Source organism: Abramis brama (assembly GCF_963993115.1).
Source record: "Abramis brama genome assembly, chromosome: 5".
Lineage (NCBI taxonomy): Eukaryota > Metazoa > Chordata > Actinopteri > Cypriniformes > Leuciscidae > Abramis > Abramis brama.
In genome coordinates, this window is record NC_139967.1 from 33092962 (window position 1) to 33113093 (window position 20132).

Consider the following 20132-nt stretch of genomic DNA (forward strand, 5'->3'; position numbering starts at 1 on the left):
AATTGATTCAGAGGCTCAAAACTTTGATCAATCGAGGCGAAACCTGGTACATTTCATCGAAATCATGATCTGAGGGCCCATGACAAATTTGGGAACAGCGGCACCTACAGGTCATGAGATATAAAAAATGGCTTAGTGTTTTGCTCTTCTGGCTTCTGGCCGTTGCTGCCCTGTATCACTGCTTGCAGCTATATTGTACTATTATGTGCTTTGAGACATGAGGTAATTTCACGCCGCCTTTCGTCTAGTAACGCTTTGCAAACTCTGCTGTGTGAGTTCATGTGTTTTGGAGGATACGTGGCTGTGGAGACACTCTGAAGGGAGGGTGGGATCTTATGCTTTCAAAGCTAGCTTGCTATTGCAAGCTGCTCTGATATTGCCTACCCTTCCTTTAAATGAAGCAACAACTTGTCCTGCGTCAGTCACTTGAACAACTTAAAAAAGTCTTGGCTGTTAACTTGACAAACGCATTTGGCTACAACTATAGGAATGTTTTGAAACCACCAGTGTAGCGATAACCTCTGATGTGAAACTGAGGTATGGAGTGGGCGATCTGACAAAGCCTTAAAAAATCATCTTTTCATGATGTGCAGTGACTCACAGCAGACATGTGAAGACTAGTGCTCTTTGATATCTGTACTTATGCAGGCCTTTCACCCACACAGTCCCATGTTAACAAAAGAATCGTTGGTTAACCAGCAGACAGCGATATGTCGAGTGTGACTGCAGTCCTTACACAGATATAATGCAGTAACGCCCCCTAGTGGTGACTCACGGTTATCAAGAATCATCAGCAGAGAGAAAACAGTTGCTAAATACTTCATCCAGGTCAAATGTCAATGGTACAGAGTTCTGCAGTAATGACGTATTTTTGAAGGCCAAACCAGAGGTTAGAATAACCTTGGTTCCCTCGATAAAATAGTATTTTTTAATTGGCTTTTGGATCATTGCAGAAAATATGACCCACGAAAGTTTATGATTCTTACAAGTTTTGTTGAAAATGATAATCTTCACAAATGAGCACAACTTTTATTTCGACTTTAAGCGGCACTGCGCATAACGATAGGTGTATGACATTAAATGACCATAATAGCGATTAAGAGCAGATGACTGCATTTGCTTTAGAATCGCTCACACTGTACAGCGCAACAACCATAGACAGTATAAGCAACAACCCTGACTTAAGAATGCAAAATGGCTGCTCTCCGCGCATCAACCGTAGTTAAACAGTAGTAAAATATTGTTTATTAGCCCTTCTGTTTGTCTGTGTCTCAGTAAACTCAGTGGTCCACACAGTACTGTCCAACCCATTTTATGGATTTTAAATTTTGGCACTACCGCCTTTTTATTTGTGTAGTCCCACAACAAATGTTTACCTGGATGTGGGTGTGCCGTCATTCCCAGCTCCTCAAGGTAAATGGAACGCAGCATTAGCCACTTGTTAGCAACCACCTTTTCCCAAGAAAAGTAAAAGGTTGTTTTTTTTTAAATCACAAAGGGTTATTACTGATGTATTTTATGTCGTGGAATAAAATGTGAAAATATCTTAAGCTTCTGTTAACCACAAACCTTATTTCAGGCATTTAATCATTTAATCAAAACCTACTGATTTCATGGCGATGGAATCTGAATTTCTAAAATGCTAACTCGTTTCTGTGTTTTAGCCAATAAAAATATTCTTCCCTACATCACTACTTCCAAGTAGCCACCCATACTGTATACTCCCTCTAAACCATTTCCCTCAGTCAGCGTGTTGGTAGAGAGGAAAACATCAGTCATCTTTTTGGCTAGTATGTTTTCTAGGACAATATCTTTTATTTCCAGCAATAAGCACAGAGCTTAACGTCAACATGCCTCTTATTAAAAATAGCTCTTGAAACACAAGTTGCAGGCAAAGAGTTTTAAAACTCTATCTAGCCTTTTACTTGCATGCTTAGCACATTTATGCAGACATCAAATCCATAATGAACAACATGTAGTCTATGTTACGGAACAGTTATGTCATGGTGTATTATTCAAGATACTGATGGCTCATTTTCATACAGAATATGCAAACAAATTTGTCAGAGGCAATGAAGGCAAACTCAAAAAGCCTCAGGATCTTGACAGATCAAGTTTGCAGGGAGATAAGAACAAATGTAGGAATCCTTGAGAGATCAGCTTGCAATACAATTTAGTACATTGAGGAAACATGGAGAACATTCATGATTGATCACAGAACTTCCAGGTGCATTGTAAACCTGAACCTGAAGCTAACACAGACGTATATTTGGTTTAGAAAGGAAGATTCAAAGTCTAAAAAAAGCATATAAAGGTTAATCCAGAAGGTACAATACCAAGAGGAAGACTACAGTTTACAACAGTTCATTTTTTTCAACAGCCAAGTTATTGTGGTGGAACAACAACAGAAATGTCACAGAGATCTTCAGTCTGTGAAGATGAACAATTTTCAGTGTGTGTACCAAGTGAACCTGCAGTTTGTGAAGATGGACCTTGTGAAATCTGTGGGCCTGTAGAGTCTGCGGTTTGTGAGGTTTCTTCCTCCTGAGGAAGACGCTGATATTCCTGCTTGAACTTTAATGGACTTTTACCTCTCTCAAGTCTGCTTTTGTCCACCAGCCGAAAAGCCTCCATGAATTCATCAATGTCAATGCTACCGTCATTATTTGTGTCTGTGCGGATAACCAGCTCATTGATGACCTCATCGGAGATCTCCATTTTCAGATAGGCACTGAGCAGTTTCAACGTCTGACGGAAATCCTCAAAAGAGATGAGACCTGAGAAAAACAGAAACATAGGCCATAGGAAGGTGCTATGGAAAGCCATCAAACTACGTTTAGTCTATTCTCTGTAGGAATCGTCATCAACGGAAATGTTAAAGCTGCCATGAAATCAAAATGGAGAATTCTTTAAAAAAAATCCAAATAATACAGTGTTTATTATAAATTATTTATCCGTACACGTCTCGAGAACGCACTCCCTAAAATAGCTTAGAAGGTGCAAACGATCATCCGTTATGTGGGCTCATAATCTTTAATCAAAATAACTTCCCCTCCTCCTTGCAACAATTTCTCTTCTCTGATGATGTGTTTACTGGCGTGAGGGCGGGACAATCACAGAAATAGCAAACCATGTTGTTTTCACTGGGAGATCCAGTTATGACATTTTGATTAAGCATTACGAGGTCAAACATTTTTTACATTTAATAAGTATTTTATCAGTATTATTATTTCCTGCAAATATTTTTTCATACCTGAATTATCGGTGTCCACTATTCTGAAAATGGTCTCCAGGGTGGAGCGATGTTTATACAGTGTCTCCAGCATACTCTGCTCAATGTGCTGTATAGTGAGAACAGAAGAGAGCGCTTTCTGCAAAAGTATCTACAGAATTTCGCGATACTAACACAGCAGACAGAGAGATGCATTTCTGGAAATGTTCAAATCAAGGGTTCTGCTTTACCTCAGAGCTGTGATTTTTTAGGGCGAGATCCCGGAACCAGCCGTGGTAGTCCAGCATCTCATCAGTGGTGCTGGACACTAGCTGAGGTTGAAGAACTCTCCAGGGCAGATCCAGGTGAAGAACTCGCTCGATTGCACTGGCCCAGTCGGACAAACAGATCAGTCCTGTGATGGCATTGACATTGCTTTAACATTTGGACAACTGCAAAACTAGCCATTAAGTAACTAGAAACGCATTGTTTTCAAATATTAAACAGTCTGAACTCCATTTTTATTCCTTAGCTATTAGTGGAAGTGATATCATCACACCACTAGGTAGCAAAATACTGCAGTACTGTATTAAAATATGCATTTTATATCAGATAGTTGTCTGTACCTGTGTTCTCCTTATCAAGCTCTTGAAAGGCACTGAGAAGATCTGACTTGTGCACGAACAGTTGCTCTCGTAGGACCTTGAGAGCAGTGTGCTCTGTGCGTTTTACCCTGAAAGAACATCGAGAAATGAGCTGGAAACTTGACAATGAACCTGTAAGACTATAAACTGTATCCAGAATGACTGTAAAACAACATCTGCTGTAGATTTTCCAACAAAATTTAAGTCATACCAAATAACACATTTGAAATTGTGAATGAAAATCATTCCCCTAGTTCAGTGGTTCACCGGGGCCACTAGGGGCCTCAGGATAAAAGATGACTTAAAATGACTCAAAATAAGACAAAACAAGCATTCAACAACTACAAATCAAGATATTTCTTATTTTAATTAAATTTCTTTTCTTTTTTTTGAAGAATCAGGATATGTACATAAGGTAGTTTTTTTTAAATATTTATTTTGGTTATTATACTATACTATTCTATCCTTTATTATGATAGGATAGTATAGAGTGGACATGAAGCAAGGTGGGAGAGAGAGAAGGGGACGGGATCGGGAAAGGTCCATGAGCCGGGACTCAAACTCGGGACGCCCGAAGCGCAACGGCGCTATATGTTGGCGCGCTGCCCACAAGGCTATCGGCACCAACAGCTAACCTAATTTTGAAGGTGTAATTTATAATAATAATAATAAGTTACATTTATATAGCGCTTTTCTGGGTACTCAAAGCGCTTTACATGGAAGGGGGGAATCTCCTCAACCACCACCAATGAGCAGCATCCACCTGGATGATGCGACGGCAGCCATATTGCGCCAGAACGCCCAACACACACCAGCTTACTGGTGGAGAGGAGACAGTGATGAAGCCAATCAGTATATGGGGATGATTAGGAGGCCATGATGGACAGAGGCCAAGGGGCAAATTTGGCCAGGATGCCAGGGTTACACCTCTACTCTTTTTCGAAGGACATCCTGGGATTTTTAATGACCACAAAGAGTTAGGACCTCGGTTTAACGTCTCATCCGAAGGACGGTGCTCTTTGACAGTATAGTGTCCCCATCATTATACTGGGGCGTTAGGACCCACACAGACCACAGGCAATTATTTTAGCAGGTACAAGTGAGTAAAATATGTTTAAACAAATCTTTATCCTAAATGCTTATCCAATAAATCATGAAAAACTGGTCTTTGGGCCTTTGTATATTGTTGTGGACAATGAGAGGCCTTGGAGTTAAAAAGGTTGAGAATCACTGTCTTAGTCAAATGGCTGATGATGGTATGTGTGTTGATTACATTTGTGGAAAGCTCAGTCCTCGGATCATACTGGTGGCCTGATACTGAACAAAGTAAGGCACGAGATCTGGACCCAGTCTGACAAAGGCTCCTCTGTTACTGCCAATCTCATAGTAGTTAGAAGCTGAAAAAAGGGTCAGGACCTGAAAATCAAAATACATAAATCAAATCAACATTAAAAACTGTCAAGAACATTTCTAAAAACATACAGTGGCCCCAAAAATATTTAGACACTTAAGATGAAAAAATTGCACTTAAAGATTGATGCATGTCAATCTGGACAACTAAAACATAAGTAGACAATTAATTATGATAAATGATTTTAGGATTTTAAGTGTTTTTTATTTTTAAATATATTCTCGAAAAATTACAAATTGGATCTTTTTTTATTTTGATCTCATTTGTTTCACAGCAATGAAATGAGGGGGTCGAGACTTTTGGCTTTAGAAGGCTTTAGAGGTGTACTCCACTTTGTCACTTGAAGAAAGTTTGAAGTATGATTCAGTCAAATCAGCGATACTTCGTGCATATGAACTAGTTCCTGAGGCGTACAGACAGAAGTTTAGGGCGCATAGAAAAACTCCTAGTCAAACTTTTGTGGAATTTGCTAGAGAGAAGGGCACGCTTTTTGATAAGTGGTGTGTAGCTAACAATGTGGCAGACTTGAATTCGTTGCGTGAGCTTGTTCTCTTGGAAGAATTTAAGAATTGCTTACCGGAGAAAGTGGTTGTTTACCTAAACGAACAAAAGGTAAATTCTTTATCACAGGCCGCTGTTTTAGCTGATGAATTCATTTTAACCCACAAAAATATCTTTGTTCATTCACGTGTAGAAAATGCACCTGCTGTTCCATCTTTATCTAACACACAATTCGTGCGCTTGAAAAATAATGCACCAAGAGGTTGGTAAACACAGTTTTAGCTGGCATTCCTAATTGTAGTGCTTATTTGGATGATGTTGTTGTTTATTCCAGAGATTGGGATGAACATATGAAGTCATTACGTGCTGTATTTGAGCGTTTTGCGAGTGCCTCCTTGACCCTTAACTTGGCCAAGTGTGAGTTCGGTCAGGCTAAGGTGATGTATTTGGGAAAGGAGGTGGGGCATGGTCAAGTTCGACCAGTTGAAGCGAAAGTTGAGGCTATATCGAAGTTGCCAGTTCCCACGACTCGACGTGAACTCCGAAGATTTCTCGGAATGGCTGGATATTACCGCAGCTTCTGCAGAAATTTTTCGGCTGTGGTTAGTCCTTTAACTTCACTTTTAAGTCCTTCTACTGCTTTTGTGTGGAGTGCAGAATGCCAATACGCATTTGAGAGTGTGAAAACACTATTAAGTAGTTCACCTGTTCTTGCAGCTCCTGATTTAGAACGTCCATTTAAACTTGAGGTGGATGCAAGTAATGTCGGGGCTGGTGCTGTTTTATTACAGGATGATGAGCAGGGTATAGCTCATCCAGTAAGTTATTTCTCTAGGAAGTTTAACAAGAATCAGTTAAACTATTCAGTCATTGAAAAGGAGACGCTTGCTCTAATTTTTGCATTACAACATTTTGAGGTCTATGTGGGATCTAGTGTGCAACCTTTGGTAGTTTTTACGGATCACAGTCCTTTGACATTTCTTTCAAAGTTGTACAATCATAATCAGAGATTGACGCGGTGGTCACTCTTTCTGCAGAGTTACAATTTAGATATAAGACACAAGAGGGGCGTTGACAACGTCTTAGCGGATGCTCTTTCAAGAGTATAAGCTTTTTGTGTTTTTCCAAAAGTTTATTCTTAAGTGGGGGAGTGTTACACAGTGTACACTGTTTTTCCTTGTGTATGTTCTTTTGTTCTATTTTTCTTGTTTGTCACTTTTAGCACTTCTAGGTACCGCCTACTTTCGGAACACTATTGGTGGATGTGCCTGTCAATCATCGTTGGTCGCCTGTGACGTCGTGGGATCTCCGCCAGTCACTATCTGCTCCGATGCATTTAAAACGGAAGCAGCAACTGGAAGAGTTAGCTGTTTGACTTGGCGTGTCACTGGTTGTGTTGTTTTGTCTGTGTTCTGCTACTACTTTAAATGCTTACGAGACTTCCGTGAGAGTTGTTAGAATGATCTGTGTAAAGGTTGTTGTTGGTGACATCTGTGTTCTTGTTGAACGAGTGTCTTTGACACTTTTAGCCCGCTTAAGCTCCACTTAAACTAATTGCTGTCTTTCAGACAACGGAGATGTGGAACAGCCTAGTAAGTCACGTGACATACACACCTTGCACGTAGGAGTTTTTATGTATTAGATACACTAGTATAGTGAAGTGCGCTAAACATGTACTTTTGTGTTTTTTAGTTAGAGTAAGTTCAGGGCGCATTTGCGCTGAAGACTTTTCTTTTCACATTTTTGTTTTCTTATTTAGAGGACCGGGAGGAGACAGTGGGGGTTCTTTTTGTTTTATTTATTTCTTTGATTTTCTAGCGTCACTTTCAGTTCCTTCTCCTGTTTGTCTTGGTTACATAATTTCTTACTGTTTATTATTTTTGTTTTCTTAAATGTTTGTAAATATTCATGGTTTTGGGAGCAATAAATCTTTCTTGCAAAAATTGGGAGCAATAAACCAATAGTGTTCCGGGGGTCGAGACTTTTGAGAGAGGCATTTGAGACAATGCTAATGAAATATACAGTAACTGAGAACTTGCATTTCTTTAACTATGAAAGGGCAAAACGTCTGAAGAATAATTTTCCTCCGAGCTCATCTAGAGAATTACTATATTACTCAAAGGACACAGTGTCCTAAAAAGCACTCTTAATTAACATGAGCCATCATAAGTACATGAATGTAAATGTAAATGAGCCATCATAAGTACATGAATGTAAATGTAAATAGAAAGACAATAAAAAGACAATTTATGACCTTTTAAATTAGTTTGTTAATCTAAATTCAGTCCCTGCCTGACAGATATTTTAACAAAAACTTTAGCCGAAATGACAAAGTCATTATTATTTCCTTCTCAAACGACTGTATAAGTCCTCAGAACATTGCATTGCTGACCTTACGATTGTGGCAAAACTCGTAACCATCCTGCTTGCACTCGTGTGAGCGGATAATGAGCTGGAGATTGTGTCTGTTCAGAAAGTCCTCGGTGACATCAGGACCCCAGTAACAACCTCCGCCACGGACCTCATTGGGAACGCAACCGTCCTGGGACATGGGGTCACTCCACAGCAGGTCCAAAATCTGATGACACCAAAGTATAAATGTAATTGCAAAGAGAGATTGTAAAACTATTTAACTGTTGGCATAATTACCTATGTTTTTAAGAGTAATGTTCCAGATTAAAAACAAATTGATCACACTAGTCTCATATTAGCATAGATATACTTTTGAAATATTTTATACTTTATTACACTTTTTGTGTATTTTAAAAGGTACACCATGTAACTTTTAACTTTTTAAGTCAATACATCATCAATCCTTGTGTGTTTTTGTCTTACCCTGATTCACTATGGTAAGCCTATTATAATTGTTTGTATTTTAGGGGTGGTTTACACAACACCATTTTCAACTAAAAACGTAAAACTTTATGTGTTTTGGCCGTTCATTTACACGACGTTTTGGGTGCCTGAAAACGTAAATTTTTGAAAACGGGTTTCAAAGTGCAAGTTTTTGAAAACGATATCCGTGTAAACAACAAAAACGTGAATCTCTGAAGACGATGACGTCATGCACATGCGTATTACATGTTCAGTCTATAGTGTTTCATCGGCATGTAATGGCCTGGCAGCAGAATACAGTGTTTTTAGTCATTTTCACGGATACGTGTGAATAGGGAATCGTTTTGACAATGATGTCGTCTGTACGCGGAAAACTCAAAGGAAAAACTTCTCCGTTTTAAGCATATCGTTGTCGTGTAAATGTATCCTTAGACCTGTCGGGATGGTTTTCACAGGAAATTGCATTTGTCACACTGCTACTTATACAACATTCACTACTAGGCTTAAGAGATATAACCAGTTTAGATGGAAAGGATCTCAAGCTGACTTACTGAAGACGTTAATGTAGCTATAACCATTGATAGACATGCATGTGGTTTTTTATTGAACAGATAAATTGCCATGTATAGCTCTCTAACAGAGATTATCTACTGTGAAGGATCATTTCATTATGGATGTTGTAGCGCTGTGCTGGAAGTACCATGTCTGTCAATGGTTATAGCTACATTAACGTCTTCAGTAAGTCAGCTTGAGATCCTTTCCATCTAAACTGGTTATATCTCTTAAGCCTAGTAGTGAATGTTGTATAAGCAGCAGTATAACCACAGCCGAGGCACAACCAAAACAATGTTCTTCCACAATATGCAAGCAGTTTTGCTTTTTAACCTTTAGAAGGCCAAAAGTTACAGTGTCCCTTTAATGTTTATTTTTGTGCAACGTCTTATCCAAAAGACTTCCATTGTACTATAAGTACAATACTACAAATGCAATTTGTGTTTTTTATACACTGAAGAATGAGTTGAAATTAATGGTTCAAAACTACACATGCATCAAATTAGTACAGTGGATCTCAACCAGTGAACCAGAGCCCACTAGGGGGCCTCAAAATTACATACATAATTTTAAATAAAGACAAAACAAGCATCAAAATAAAACCAAAATAAAAACCAACTAAAAACAACATATTTATTTTATTTCACCATTTTAAGTCATTTAAATTAATCCAATCTTTCAACTCCTTGGGATACATTTTATGAACATTAATTTATTCTAGTTATGCCAAGCTCTAAAATATTTTAGAAATTGAGTAAAAATATAGTTTTTAATCATTAATCCTTATCCAGTAAATCACAAACGACAAGAAAGTCATGGGGCCTTTGAATATTTTTATGGGCAATGGATAGCCTTGGAAATGGTTCAGAATGGTTGGGAATATAACTGGGTTACACTTTATTTTAAATTGACATAGTTATATTGTACTTCCTCAAATAAGTACTGAGTAATATTAATTAACTACTATTAATGTACTTGCTATGGAGTTACAGTTAGGTTTAGTTACTTATAATTATGCATAATTTACTGTTATTACTATAGTATACCATACTATATGAATACTATATGTAGTAACGTGTAACTACGTCACCTTAAAATAAGGTGATACCTAACTGTTTTAGTACTAAATGTATTACTAGTACTTTAGTATTTAGTACTAAACAAACCACAAACATGTACCAAAGCAGATACCGTCAATGAAGCCCACCTGTTTCCAATCATCATCGCTGGTGTCGAAGACCTCAGATGAGTCTGATTCAGACACACAGGACGGGGCAGAGCCCAGAATGTGTTGAGACTGGCTGAAGCTGGACATGCTAAACTGCGCTTGTCTACGGCGGACCTCGAGCTCCTCTTCAACCGTCCGAGCCACAGTCCTTGAGAAGTCTTGAAGGGAGCGTCTCTGGAAACTGTCCCGAGCAGCAAACGGTTTGGGAAAGGTCATCGAGCCCGTTCTGTTCTTACAGATGATCATCTCATTATAACGCTCTGAATCTGCATGTAAACTACTGCGGGATGGAGTCTTCTTCTTCGGGGGCTTCATAGCAGACACAAACTATAGAAAGACAAGTCATATTCATCAGTTAAAAGAGGAGATGTTCAGGATTTAACAACATGTATCCGTTTGTTTGACTCACTTTGTGTCTGTCCACTCGAGCTATCAGAGCGAGTTCAGTGGTATCTGAGATTCCTCCATGGACTATCAGCACCCGGTGGTCGATTACTGTCACTAAGGGCAACCAGCTGAAGATCTTCTGGAGCAACTTGAGAATACGCTTTCCATGCAACTTAAAGGAATTGAACAGATAAGAGAAGCTCCTCAGATTAATTTCACCATAATGTGAAGCTCAGAGCAGGAACAGAGCATAACACATTACTGACGATGTTAATGAGTTATTCCTCAGCAGAGTTATTGTCGTTAACTAAAACCATAAAAATACTTTATTACTTGGAAAAAAACATTAACTGAACATAACCTCAAACCATCAATAGATGTTTGCCATTGACCCTAAATCTGCCCAAAAAAAACAACACTTGACAAAGATCATTCTATTGCCCATCTGCTTAAAGGGATATTTCACCGTTGGAAAGATGAATGTGTATTTAAATTGGGTCATTTATGTAGTAGAAATGTGAAATTATTTTAGAAGTTGGTGCCTTCTAGACTGAGAAAAGCCAGAAAATTTTTTTTTGGCTCATGAGGATGAAAGACAACAACTCCCAGAATGCACTTGCTTCGCCGCTCTACGAGGACACTCCCAAGCCACGCCTACCGGTTACAGAGGGCAGTATCGGAAGAAATGATACAACTAGGCTACTTGTTGACTCGAAACTGAAAAGACACTGGCTGTACGATATTACTGGCTACTAGTAGTCTCTAGCCTCTGGCCAAAAAAGCCTCCAAAGACGCAAAAAATAAATAAATAAATAAATAAATAAATATATATTCCCCAATCTGAGATTTTTTCCAGACACACAATACAGAAATCTCTCGTCTCAGGGGGACATGAGGGAGGAAAGCACGGTCATTCGAAAATACTACCGGGTTTCTACTGATACAAAGCGTAATGCTAATCGGTGAAGTATCCCTTTAACCTGTGATTTTCTTTAAAATACTAGTATAAATATAGTATATTTTCAATGTTAAAAAATGACTCATTATGTATATTCAATATACCTTTTAAGGTGTCATATGCAGTTAAATGTTTGTTACCAACTAGTTAACAGCCACCAGTCCTTTAAAATACTAGTAAAAATAAGTAATTTCCAAAAATGACTCATTCCATATATTTAATTCCCTACTAAGTTGTCATATATGCAGTCAAATGTTTGTTCATTTAACAACTAGTTAACTGCCACCAGTACTTCAAAATACTTGAATAAATGTAGTATCTTCCAATGTAAAAAAAATTACCCATTACCGTATATTCAATTTCCTAAGGCGGCATGTCAACAGTTGATTTAGCAGCTAGTTAATCCATACCAGTGACAGAGTGCAAGAATGTTTAAGACTTTACGTTGTAATCCTCTTACCAAGGACTGGCCAACATTCACAGTGAAAATAACTGCAGGAGAATTGACCAGAGTTTCCCCTTTTAAACTGTAAGTCTAAGCAGGCTACAAGCAGTTAAGAGGTGGCATTCTTGGAAAGAAAGTGTTGGGATATCCCTTACTGTTTCATAATGGAGATAAACAGCTACGGCCGTATGGTAAACAAACTCTAATATGTTTCCCTTTCTTTTTCTCTCTGTTTTGGACTTCCATTCACATGAGACAGCATTTTTATCAACGAAAACAAAGCTTTTTGAAACCACTCTAAAGTGGATAAAACGCAGTTTTCGTGTTGTAGTGTGCACTGTAAAAACGGAGGTATTTGAAAACAATGAAGCATGTTTAGTCATGGGACACATATTGAACCGATAGATAATGTTTGTTTATACCGCTATTGTGTCTGTTATGTGCAATTCACTTTCACATAGTTGCTAAAATGTTACTTTGCACACGCTTCATATCACAGAGTCCTGCAACGATGACAGAAAATTCACTTGCATTTGTGGCAAAACATGAGAGCAGCTGCGTTTTAGACCAAATATATAATTGTGAGTGAGTGTGACCTGAACGCATCAGTGAATGGAGAGATCTTTTGCTAAAAGTTATCATGCAATTTCTGGCAGGATCATGTCTGTATCATCTCAGTGAGCTTTTATGAGGTTTTACACATGTGAGTGACTCTATAATTGGAGATACATTTTGCAAGTTAAGGGAAAAAACTGTTCACTAACAGAAATTCTTTCCAGTATCTTATTGAAACCATATTAATTTTAATAATTCAATGCTTGCCAAACACAAGTTACTTCCTTTTTCCACTTTTCAAGAAAAAACATATTAAATGAAGCACTTTCCGACGCTTCAGTGTGGACAAGAAACTTTTGGAAAACGCTTGAAAACGCTGAGAGTTAGGAACTTGAGGAATTGTAGAGCACAGACATTAGATGTAATTAATGACCTACCTTGTATTTTCCCAGCACTTCTTTGGTGAAGCCATACCTTTGAACAGAAAATGAAATGTTATCACAAAGAAAATTAAATAAAGTAAAATTCAAAGTGGCAGAAGATTTTTTCTTGCAGAAAAAGGGACATCAATCTGACCATCTGATGTGTGGACACTGAAAGATTAAGATAAAAACAGAATCTTTATTCTTGCCCTTATGGTTATGTGCTATATTGTAAATGTAACATGTAAAATGATCACATTATAGCGCCATCTTGTGGCTGATTCTCACAAAAAATGTGTACACCACCTCATCTAGACCAGTGGTTCATAAACATTTTGACTCCAATATGTACTGTAATAAAAAATAAATCAGTTTGCTGAGGCCCTCTAATGGTTGACAACCACTGATCTAGACACTGATTAATATGCTCATATAATTATGAACCAATTTAATGATTCAGAATTGTTTTGATAATGTTTTTTGTCAAGGGAGTCTGAAAAAAACACATATGAATTGGTAGGAGAGGAGTTAGAAAAATAATGATGCTTGATGCTTGGACCCTTAATTATAAAAATGTAAGGTATTAGCTCTTACGGTTAATGTTGGTAACATTATATTTACTTGGTTGAGGTACTGCAAAATGCTTGTGGTGAGCAAAGTTTTAACAATATATAGTATGTATAATTATTATATAAATATTGTGTCACTGAATGCATGCGTTCAGAACATTTCCATTACCTCAAATTAATGATGTGGTCTTCGTGGTTTCCTCGATTAAGATAAACATCTCCAGGATACACAAGCAGGAAAGCAAACAATATGAGCAGAATCTCCATGGAGTCTTTTCCTCGGTCCACATAGTCTCCATTGAAAACGTAGGGTTTCTCCATTGATGGCATTCCATTCTGGGAAAATAAATAGACCACAAATTCATAGGAATAGATACATTGTACTTAAAGGCAATCTCGTAGTTAGGTGTGGACAGATTTGAAACCTACCTTGTAAAATATTAGTAGCAAGTCCTCTAATTGTCCATGTAAATCACCTGTAATAAAGTTTGTAACTTGATTTTCGAAGAGGCGTTGATTAGTGTAACAATAAAAAAGTTAAAAGGTTGTGTCGGGCATTCTTACCACAAACAGTTATTTCTTTGCTATGGCATGTAGAGACTCGGTTGATATTTGGCAACCCTCTGAGTAACTTCCACGTTTCCAGAAGAAGCTGAATAACGTAACGAGAGTGAAGCTGCTGCTTGGAGAAACCAGAAGTGTACATGGTTAATAACATTAGTGTTATCTGACTGTCACATATCTATGACAGGGATAGGCCACTGTCCTGCAGAGTTCAGCTCCAACCCTGACAAAAACTCACCTGCCTGTAGATTTCTAGTAATCATGAAGACATTATTAACATTGAGTACTGTATCTTTTCCAGGTGTGTTTGATTAGGGATGGAGCTAAACTCTGTGGGACAGTGGCTCTCCAGGACGGAAGTTCCCCCATCCCTGCTCTATAAAATAAAGGTTCCAAAGCCTGGTGGAACTGGTGAACTGATGGGCCACGATGGAGATGAAGGAGGTAGGAGCCAAGGGTGAGCTAGTGGACTGATGGGCTGATGTGGAATCCTGGACGCGGTGGTTGGAGTAGGATCCCAGGCAGATCCTGAGGCCTGTAGAGGGCGAGTGATGGGGCGGGAGAGGGAAGTTGGGTGGGAATTCAGGCTCAGGAACCGACTCTGGCGTAGCGGCGACCATCTCCGCTGAAGGCTCGGGTGGCGAGGCTGCAGCCATCTTTGTCGGAGACGGATTCTCAGGCGTGGCGGCGGCCATCTTGGCCAGAGACGAGGGCTCAGGCTTGACAGGCATGACGTGAAGCAGCTCTGGAAGAGGGGTCTCGGCGGGACGAGACTCTGGGTGCAGATGGGGTACGTCTCTGGGCTCTGGACGAAGACAGGAGGCGTGGCGATGAAGATGGCTGGTGAGGGTGGTTGAGCGGCGATGTCATCATCAGCCTCAGCCACGGTGAAGGCTGAACCGCTCAACCGCAGCACATGATCCAGGTATTGTGCGAACGTACCTGGGATCGCTGCTGCTAGAGCTTGCTGGTGCAGATGATCGTCCAGTCCGAACCAGAAAACAGTCTTTAGGATGCCATCTGCCCAGTTAACATGGTGTGAATTCTCGAGGAACCTCTCGACATATTCCTCGAGCAGTTGGCCATCCTGGAAACAGGTTACGAGACGATCTGCAGGATTCAGCAGGGTACGGAGAACGCCCATGTTCTCCTTTATTCAGTCGATCTATAATTTCCGACTTTTTTGGTGTGGTCGGTTCTTCTGTCACGCTTTGGCTGCGTGTGGCACGTTCAGGAAGATGGATCAGGCTTAAACTCTATTATTTACAAACAAGACACATACCAAACATAGCAAACTGATGACGAGAACCGACAAGGGAGAACTGAAACTAGGGAGACTATATACACAGACAAATGAGGACACTAAGTGATAACAGCAGCACACAGTGAGTGATGATGTCTGTGATGAGGATGATGATAGGTAACAGGTGAAACCGATTAACAATAAAACACATGGTGCACAAACACAGAAGGCAAAAAAAGTCCAAGACAGGTGTCACGGTGACAGGCGGGGCCAGTGAAAATTTTGGCAGGGCAAATAACCAGTAAACTCCTTAGCGTTGAGCCCTGTGTGTTTATATATAGAGGCCCTTTTAAGACCTGTCCCTTTTAGCATAAAATAAAGTTACAAAATCTGTCATGGGGAAAAAATAAAATAATGTTAAAACGACCAGGAATGTCACTTGGCCAGGTTATCTTTACATGTCACTATAAAGAACCTTTTTTGCAATAGAAAGGTTCCATCCCAGCTAATAAAAATATGTTTAAAAAAAACAGTGTGCATTAAGTTTTGAAAACGTTATTTCTGACTGTTCTTTTAATGTTCAAACGTCTATTATCTATTACTTTTAATGTTCAAACCTCCAGATTGCTCTGAACGAAGATTCTATAAACGTTACTGGAAGAATGTTTCCTCAACCTAGCCAGAATATAAACCAAAGTTCTGAGAATGTTCCCTGTTAGCCGGGGTGGATGTTAAACTTTCTTTATGAAACCATAGATCCTAATAAAGAAGCCTTATTTTTGAGAGTGTACCTAAAACATATTTTTAATGCATCCTCATTGAGCACCTACTTGTTTGTTTTTGAAGGCCTCAACAAGATCAGCAGCCTGATCCATATCTAAAGGAAAAGTTAGCCGTGGGCCAGAGTAGATGTCCGGCACATCAATTCTGGTGTAGTTGAAGTATCTCTCCCACTCTGCATCTCGGCAAACCTCGTTTTCTCTGAAGATATGTGAGATCAGATTTCCTACATGGAAGAAGAACACACAGGATGCTTTTAGCATGGATAGATTCCAGTGGAAAGCTGTATATGTGGTATTTGTGTTTACATGCAACAGATTATTTTACGTTCACTGCTGGATGGAGTGAAGTTATCCATCAGGTAACCAAGAAAATTGTATAACTGCGTGAGGAGGTGAGAAAAAAATATTTGTCATATCATTATAAATGTTGTTTACAGCTTTCTTGGATAAAGTAAGTATTCCATCCATCCATTGTGATTAGATTATCGTGGATTGCATACTTTGATCTGATCTTGTAGGTCTGCGTACTCCATGGACTGGAAGATGTTCCAGGTGTATCTGCGTCTCATTTCCATGCGGGCCACATACTGTCTGTACCAGCGCTGGATTATCACCGCTGCTTTCATAGCTTTCAAGAGAACGTGACACGGGTTTTTACCACTATCAGAAAACCTTTTTTTTTTGTTGCTTAGATTAATTTAAATGAATAATTAAATTAATTTGTCATAAATGCATTAACTTTCAGGTCAGGCTTCGAGAATCACACTCAGTTCATTCGAGAGAGATTTATGTCAGATTTATAAACGTTGTATAATATAACTCTGGGTAGTGTGCACTACTCAACAACAGTCAAACAAATGTCATAGTGGTGATAAAAGAGGAATTTTGCTTACTTATGGCTCCTGCAGACATGCATGAAAAAGAAGGCATGTTGAGAATGTAAATGGGTTACTTATATTGACATTGCACAGAAACAACTGAAAGCCATGTTCTATAGCCGTGAGAGATAAATAAGGCTTTACACAAGCTTTGCTGGACTTCTAAAATCTCACCTGGGATGACATTTCCATGTGTTTTAAGAAGTTTTAAGTCAGTGAGGTCAAGTTAAATTTAAACTAAATATTCATTGAATAAACAGTACTCAAACATATCATTCTTTAATTTACACTAACCATTTCCATGTTTTTAGTAAACATATTACCTTTGTCATATCTTTTATTGAATTCACTGTTTTTTGCGACACCACACCCCATGGCTTCTCCTGAATGCAGAACATAAGAAAGTCAGAATAACAAGCACTTTTCATAACACCTGTATGAGACTTTATGAATCATGCACAATAAATCATATTTTATCTATGCCTATTTAATTCAAACCACATCCAAAAGTATAAAGCATGTTTTTATTTTTAAAATGCTTTAGAAACCATAAACTGCTAAATAAACAACACTTAATTCAGTAATACACAATGTTATTTATTATATATAAATACTAAAATTCAGATCTTAAATATATATTAGTACCTAAAGTGTACATATTAGTAAAGATTACCGCCCTAGTGACAGCTCCCCTTTTTCTGAGTACAGTAAATCATATTGCAGATGAGATGAGAATAAAAAATCTTGTACAATATTGCCAAGCTTTTAACATGAATATAGGCTACACCAAATGTGATGTTGTTGTAGACGTTAATGAGATCCAGAGAGCGGGTTAATCTGGGGTCATTGCTCTCTTGCACTGGCCTCAATCCTCCTTACAGAGCAGAAGACGTCAACACGCACCTGTGCTTCAGTCAAAGCCCACAACTGTCAAACAAAGCCTCAATCTAAATTAGCTTGTTATTTATTCAAATAGTTAAAAAAAATATGGCTAATTATCTCCCAATTTTTAAAATCACGAGGACTCAGAGGTCATTTTTTTATGTGTTTTTATTTTTTAAGGAAATCCTGAATAACTAGGGATTATGGACTATGGATTTATAGACTTGTTTGTAAAGAAGGTTATTCATTAGCTCACCAGACAGTACAATCATTTAGTGTAGAAACTGACATGCTGGTTTTGAGGTTAAATGTTGACAAATGCTCTTTTTCAATGGGGTTTTGTATAGGTTCTTGACTCAATTTTAGAGAACCCTTTACGCCAAAAATATTCTATATACTGTAAGGAAAAATGCCTTCAGTGATTGCATAATACTTTTTCAATTTTGTCTACTGATAAAGTATGTTTACAAGCTGTTTATTTCATTAAAAATCATCAAAATAAAAAATAATTCAAACTTAATTAATTCAAACTAAATCCACACAATGGTCCCATGATGGAAACCCCTAAAAGGTTCATGAAGACTTTAAGGTTCTATATAGAAACTTTTCTTCAAAGAGCGTAAGACGTGTAGACATATTTAAAATGTAATTTATGCCATCCTAAATATTGGCCATTTAAAAGCTTAGTAGCTTTTAGTACCTTTTCTGTGTATTTCTTTGATTAGAATATTAAGATTAAAGGCTGTGTAAAGAGTGTCAGCAAACAATTAAGCCATAAAAGGTTTCAGCAATAGATAACATATCAAAGGTACACAACCCCAAAATGGGTAAAACTCACCTTGTGGTTTTCTTTTCTAAGTCCCAGAAGCTTTATTTCCACAACATGTCACCCAAAGGAATGTGTCCGCCTGGTGTACTCCATTGGTGCTTGCTTGAGATAGTCAATGCGAATAGTAGAAACGCAAATAAATCAACTTGTGAGGACACATATAAAGCATCGTCACAGGCTTCCCCATATCCCCTCAGACCTTCAATGTCCTGAGCAAAATGACACTATTTTCCTTCAAAAAAGAGATAAGACCTTGTGTCGAGCTCCTGAGACCTTGAAATAGGTGTGTTTGTTTTTCTGCTTCTTAACAATCTTCTGCTGTGTAGCTGAATTAAGTGAACAAGCCCCTGAGGGATTAAGGGTAATAGCTTGATGCGACTTGACTGGACTTCCCTAGGAAATGGCACTTTCCTAAAGGAAGCAGATGGAGAAGTCTGGACGATGTTGATGTAAAGTTTTTCATATGTAATCAATCCAAAATAATGCATGATACAAAAATAAATAATTTGAGGAGAAAGCAGTGTATTGATTTTGACATTTTATGTGCATGAGATATGAGAGCCCTCAGTAATTATAATGAACAATTACTAGAATATATTGTGACCCTGGACCACAAACCCAGTCACAGGAGTCAATTTTATGAAATTGAGATTTATACATCAGCTTTCCATTGATGTATGGTTTGTTAGGATATAACAATATTTGGCCGAAATACAACTATTTGAAAATCTGGAATCTGAGGGTGCAAAAAAATTGAAACATTGAGAAAATCGCCTTTAAAATTGTCCATTTATGTTTGCGATTGTGCTGCATTCACTCACAAAAATAAATGTTTTATATATTTACGGTAGTAAATTTACAAAATATCTTCATGGAACATGATCTTTACTTAAGAAAAATCAATAATTTTGACCCATACAATATATTTTTGGCTATTGCCACAAATATACCTGTGCTACTTGTGACTGGTTTTGTGATCCAGGGTCACATATTGTAAAAGGGAGGTCTGGGAAAGAGATCTAAAGATAAATCAGATCTAAGCTTAATTGTGGTTTACATGTATAAGGGAGAATTCACAATGCTGTCATGATCTCCAGTCACTGCATCACTATGTTTCCCAGCATCCCTCCTGGCTCCCACCTGCACACACTCAATCACCACCTGCACCTGCCATCAATCACCCTCTCAGCAGGACAACATTTAAGCATGCCATCCATACTCTCACATAGGACTACA

The 20132-nt window shown here is 38.3% G+C and overlaps 1 protein-coding gene across 2 annotated transcripts; it reads right to left on the reverse strand.

The window, feature by feature from the left end:
- Positions 1–1793: 1793 nt before the first annotated feature.
- ppef2a (protein phosphatase with EF-hand domain 2a) lies at positions 1794–19212 on the reverse strand. 2 transcript variants are annotated; one of them, XM_084113775.1, is made up of 17 exons: positions 18906–19212; positions 17502–17568; positions 16808–16935; positions 16633–16687; positions 16356–16531; positions 14283–14397; positions 14148–14194; positions 13888–14054; positions 13165–13201; positions 10792–10941; positions 10362–10709; positions 8160–8345; positions 5129–5271; positions 3838–3944; positions 3463–3626; positions 3254–3341; positions 1794–2777 (listed from the first exon to the last, which is right to left on the reverse strand). In XM_084113775.1, exons 2-17 carry the CDS (start codon positions 17515–17517, stop codon positions 2386–2388), a joined length of 2319 nt encoding a protein of 772 aa, XP_083969901.1. In that variant the 5' UTR covers positions 17518–17568; positions 18906–19212; the 3' UTR covers positions 1794–2385. The 2 variants fall into 2 exon arrangements, with proteins under 2 accessions (XP_083969901.1, XP_083969900.1); XM_084113774.1 differs by having other exon boundaries at positions 14283–14400.
- Positions 19213–20132: the final 920 nt, after the last annotated feature.